At 33.4% G+C, this 5,318-nt stretch overlaps 1 protein-coding gene across 1 annotated transcript; it reads right to left on the bottom strand.

The window, feature by feature from the left end:
* Nucleotides 1–851: 851 nt before the first annotated feature.
* On the bottom strand, nucleotides 852–2,625 carry LOC21403997. The gene is made up of 2 exons (XM_010093970.2): nucleotides 2,120–2,625; nucleotides 852–1,147 (listed from the first exon to the last, which is right to left on the bottom strand). The coding sequence occupies exons 1-2, from the start codon at nucleotides 2,553–2,555 to the stop codon at nucleotides 1,095–1,097; spliced, it is 489 nt and encodes a 162-aa protein (XP_010092272.1). The 5' UTR covers nucleotides 2,556–2,625; the 3' UTR covers nucleotides 852–1,094.
* Nucleotides 2,626–5,318: the final 2,693 nt, after the last annotated feature.

Here is a 5,318-nt window from a genome sequence, read left to right as displayed (position 1 = left end):
TCTAAAGGTGTAGTACTTCGAGTAGTAATTTTGAAGATAATGACACCTCTATATATATATATATGTATATATATATATATATATATATTTGAATCTGCCAATACATATATCCCATTCAAGAAAAAGAGTTTTATGTCCGTACAAAAGGATAATATTCGCCCGTGAAGTGAGGCTTTTTCTATTCCCTTTTGAGAATTGGAATCATCATCAAATTGCATGTTTTGTGTGCGTAGTAGTAGTAACCTCCAAAACTAGACCCTTTAAATTTCCCAAGTCTTAGAAAATCTAATAAGAATACCATAAAAAATATCTTATAAGAATAGTTGGCAATAAGCTACCATTTCTTTTTTCTTCTTTTTTTTCTCCTCTTCTTTTCATTTTCCAATTTTATTGATCAAATCTTCAAGTATAGAGCAAGGGACACCACTTCATCTATATATGGCCCCATTCATTTCGCTAATTCGAGTTTAGAATTCGAGTTTTGTTACAGTAAAAAGCTCTCACAAATAATCACATCTAACTTTTTTACTACAGTAAAAAACTCTCACATAAAATCACATCTCAACTCGAATTAAAAACTCGAATCAGCAAACAAAACGGGCCCTATGTATATTAATTCTAAATTATGCTTGAAAAGCATTTTTTTTGTTAAAAAAATAGTTTCTATTTCTTTAAAGAAAAAAAAAACATATTGAAAATATCTTTCTTCTTCGTGAAAATTCCGCAGCCTATTATTGTCATCTAAAACAAGCTTTAGATTTTTTTTTTTTTTTTTTGTAGGAAACCATAGCTTTAGGGCCTAATAAAAAAATGATTCTTTTCTTTGGGGCTCATCTTGATATATATTAGAATTAAAAACATGAAGAAAAGGTAGAAGATTAGAACCTCTAAATTGATTAGTACTTGTTGATTCCAAGATATCACATCTTTACCATCTCCCACTAACCCCCTAAAAAGAAAAAAAAGAAGAAGAAGAAAAAAGGGAAAAACTCACCTAGTTTTATAACTATAATTAGGTTGTAAAATATTACATTATAGAGAGAAAAGACAAAAATTTGAAACAAGGTCGGCATTTTATTTTTATTTTATTTTATTTATCTCAAAGCCTCAAATCCTCTGTCTTTCCTCACATGATTCTTCGACACACCTGCAAAACAACATCACATGTTTAACCTTCCATTGATGCAAATTTCGTAATAACCGAAAAACGAATAATTAATAACTGAATTTCCTAATAATTGGAATCGAACGGAAAATTCCAAAGGCTGCCCAAGTACTGTACTTGTGCCCTGCCAAGCTTTTACCACTAAATTTTAAAAAAACAATAAAAAATAAAAACGAAAAATATTTTTCATATTCTTTCAAAATATTTTCTTTTTTTTTTTTCAGAACATAATAGAAATAGAATGAAGATTCTTTGGCGCAAGGGAAAAAATTTACTAACAAATACAATTTTTAACCATCAAATTTCTCTAAATATTTTTAAAATACATGTTTTTACTAATTTTATATGAATATTCTTACGGTTTAAAATTGTATATGTAGGTATTTTTTATATTTTTGCAATTTTTTAATTAAAAAAATTAGAAATATTATATTTCTTAATTTTATGTGAATATACTGAAGTAATCTCACGGTTTAAAACTAAAACAATAAGCTTTTTTTTTCCTTGAAACATATTTTTTTCAAATTTATTTTCTTTTAAAAAAAACTTGAAACAGAAAATAGAAAATGAAGAAGAAAAGGCAAAGCAAAGTGAAGTCTATGTATAGTAGTCAGTTTCTGAGTCGTCTCTCCCAGACCGTTTCTGCAATTTTACCAGAAATAACAGAAACATATTAAATTCCAGAACTGTTTCAAAAACCTATAACATATATAACGTAAAACCCACGTCCCATTCAAAACCCCCATATGTTACAAACCATTACACACACATATATATACATCCACACACAAAGAAATGTATTCAGTCCGACGACCGTATCAGTCTAACAAAATAAAAAATGTTACACCTGTCAGATCGTATAAACGCCGCGGCCGGACTTAAAACTATACCTACATGCATATATATATATATGTGCGTGTGTGTGTGTGTGTGTGTAATGGACGAAATACGTACCTTTTGGTTTGCAATCTGGGGGATCTTCAAAGAGAGAGAGAGAAAGCTGTTTGTGAGCGACGACAATGTCAAAGAGAATAACGCCGGAGGCGGGGTCGTCAACGATGATGTCTTTGACCGGGAGCCACAAGAAGAGCTCCTCCTGGGTGAGCCCAACGACGCCGTTTAGGCTGCCGTAGCTGAGGTTGGCCCTCAAGACGGCGTCGTAGAAGACCCTGTTCTCGAACTTGGTGAGGCAAGGCCCGTCGAGGAAGACCTCCAGCTGGCCGTCGTCGGAGAGCGTGTAGGACTTGACGTCCTTCGGGAGGAGGCCGGCCGGCAAGCCCTTGGAGCGGAGGAGGTCGTGGATGGAGGTGGAGGAGGAGAGAAAGAGGTGGGGTTCTAGAGAGAGAAAGTAGAGGAGAGAGAGAGTCCAATATAGGAGAGAGGTCATCATGGTGGTGATGGTTTTTTGGGATGTTTGGAAATTTGGAATGAGGAAAAGGGGGAGAGATTGAGGAAGAAGAGGAGGGGGACTTTAAGGAGGTGATTTATGGAAAGTTGAAGGACTGTTTTCAGAAAAGGAAGGTGAGGGGGGGCAAGATGATGAAATTACTATTTTGCCCCTGGTTGGTGACTGTGGACTTTTGGGGTGTGTGGGTCGAGAAAGAGATTGATTAATGATATGGTGTCTCAAATTTTTTTTTTAAATAAAATATAAATTTTCATATATAGTCCTCGTTTACTTCGTAGATTCGAATTTTTAATTCGAGTTGAGATGTGACATTTTTTGAGAATTTTTCACTGTAACAGAAAAAGTTAGATGTGACATTTTCTGAGAGCTTTTTACTATAGAAACCTAAAACTGAAAACTCAAATCGGTGAAATGAACGAAGCCATAATCCCTTAATGAACCCTTGTTGAATATGTATTGGTGTTGTTTAGTGTTTACACAATTACGTACATTTTGGGTAATTATTTTGTATGGTACAACACAAATGTGTCACTATTAGTAGTGTTCAATGTATTTAATGTGTTAAAACTGTACATTACTTGTATAAATATCTTATAACAAAAATATCCTTTCATTTTTAGGCCATGTAGGTTTTTTTTTTTTTTTTTTCCTTTTTGAATTTTGATGCGATTTGACCGCAATACCTTATTGTTGAGATAATTGTAAAATTACTATTAGATTAAGAATGCAATCATATGCCGTATTTTTCTTTCTTTGTTTTTTCAAGAAGGGGGTGAAAATGGATTTAGAAAATACGTTTCTAAAGTACGTACATACACACACTGTCTTTAGTATGTTGCTTTGTGTGTTATTAAATTGCTTCCTAAGCTTTGGTATGAGTACGTTCTGTTTTAGGCCTTGGATTGTAAGTATGTGATTACTTCGTAGTAAAATTTGGTTCAAATACGTTTTTAATTTGTTCAGAAAGCTACTCGCTCCCACACTTATCAATCATCAGAAATATAATTTTTTAAAGACCCTACCAAGTACAAACCGATTAAATCTTGAAAATCAAAAAAATATCTTAAAATGAAGATGCTATCCAAAAACATTATTCTGTTGAAGCAAAACACACCTCACAACGATACCAAAGTTGTTATATATATATATATATATATGTATATATGTATATATGATTTGATACCAAGTTTGATGGTCCAAGCAAAGGAAGTCAGCTAAGCGAAGTTGTCTCCCCTTTCATTATAGAAATTGATACCAAAGAGTGCAAGTAATGAATTAGCTTTTCTTTTTCTTTTTCTTGTTTTTTTATTTTAGTAAATATGAGACGTTTTTGTTCATAAATATGTTATTAGAATTATTTTTAATTTATGTATATTTTTTATAAAAAAAAATATTATAATAAATTATAAATTATAATTTAAATTATGATTTAAATTCTCCAACTAACCATTAGACCGCTAAGTAATGAATTAGCATTGTAGCAGAGCAAAAGCTGTCACACTCATTTGCCATCCAAAAACGTAATAAGGGAGGAGAGTTCACTAACAAACATGTTTAGAGAGAGAAAATGGTATTTTAGAGAATTTACTTTCTCAATAACGGCGACCCAAAAATGGTATATACATGTAAGCAACGGCTGCATCTGCAGTCAAAAAGGTCTGAATTCCAGGAGGTCCCTCGCGCTACAGTCATTCATGGAAGTGAACGAAGGGCAAAATTGTAATTTCACACTGATACTGTTCAAGTGTGACTGTTTTTTATTTTTTTTAGCGTGAAAAAGTGTGAATGACAATATTAAAATATAAGGAGACGTTTGGTTCATAAATTAGAACTATATTATTAGAATTATTTTTAATTTATATATATTTTTTATGAGAAAAAATATTATAATAAATTATAAATTATAATTCGAATCAAGAGACGAATCCTCAACTAAACAACCTATAAACAACCTATAAGCTAGATTCGGCCTAGCTAGAATCCAAAGGAAATTACATTAGTTCTAGACTTTCTTTATGACGAAAAAGGACATGAAAGATCCTTTTCTTTTTCTTTTTACCACTGAAGAGTGAAAGAGCACTGAGCTTAAGCAGAACTGGCAACTGGACACACACAAAAGTTTCTTAAAGTGTAATGAGTAGGTTTTACCCATGAGGACCTTGGTGGGCCCCCCCAGCAAAATACTGTGGGCCATCCCATGACTGCCACTTGGCAGTTCCCAACTTGTACAAATATGGCGGTTTTTTAGTGCTAGACCAATAGAATGCCATGGGCCAGCTTGGACGGGGAATGCAGGTTGCCAGTCAGAAACGTACACGTGTCATTACGTGCAGGCTGTGGGTCCCCACACGTGACATGTACCTGACCTATGCATTGCTAGGTCGTGGGCACTCATAACGTGACAAAAGCGAGCGCTCAAAGGAAAATCTGTGTGCTTGTTATACAGTTAAAGATATCAATCTCTTTCCTTAAAGCCTTCCCGGCTTCAAACTTTGTTCATGAATTGAAAGGTTAACGGTTGGACAAATAGAAGAACTAAAGAAAAATAAAGGTGTTAGTTTGTGACCTAATTGTCTGAGTTTTTAAATGGACACCTAACCCGGTTTAACAGTTTGGAGACCGAATGAGGAAAAAAACCTTTCTACTTGTTCTTTCGCATAATCTTTTGAAGCAAGAGCTTAAAAATAATTTGAAAAGAAAAGTCATGAAAAGCAATCCATTTGATCATGAAGAAAGGAGAACACC

This window comes from Morus notabilis, unplaced genomic scaffold, assembly GCF_000414095.1.
Source record: "Morus notabilis unplaced genomic scaffold, ASM41409v2 Scaffold634, whole genome shotgun sequence".
Classification (NCBI taxonomy): Eukaryota; Viridiplantae; Streptophyta; class Magnoliopsida; order Rosales; family Moraceae; genus Morus; species Morus notabilis.
The sequence above is the reverse complement of the archived record's forward strand: the minus strand, read 5'-3'. Positions and strand labels throughout refer to the sequence as shown.

Excerpts from the sequence above, each read along its gene's own strand:
- LOC21403997 (XM_010093970.2), bottom strand. The coding sequence starts at position 2,555 with ATGATGACCTCTCTCCTATATTGGACTCTCTCTCTCCTCTACTTTCTC. Across the intron at positions 1,148-2,119 it reads CCCAGATTGCAAACCAAAAG|GTGTGTCGAAGAATCATGTG; the intron begins GTACGTATTTCG and ends GTTGTTTTGCAG.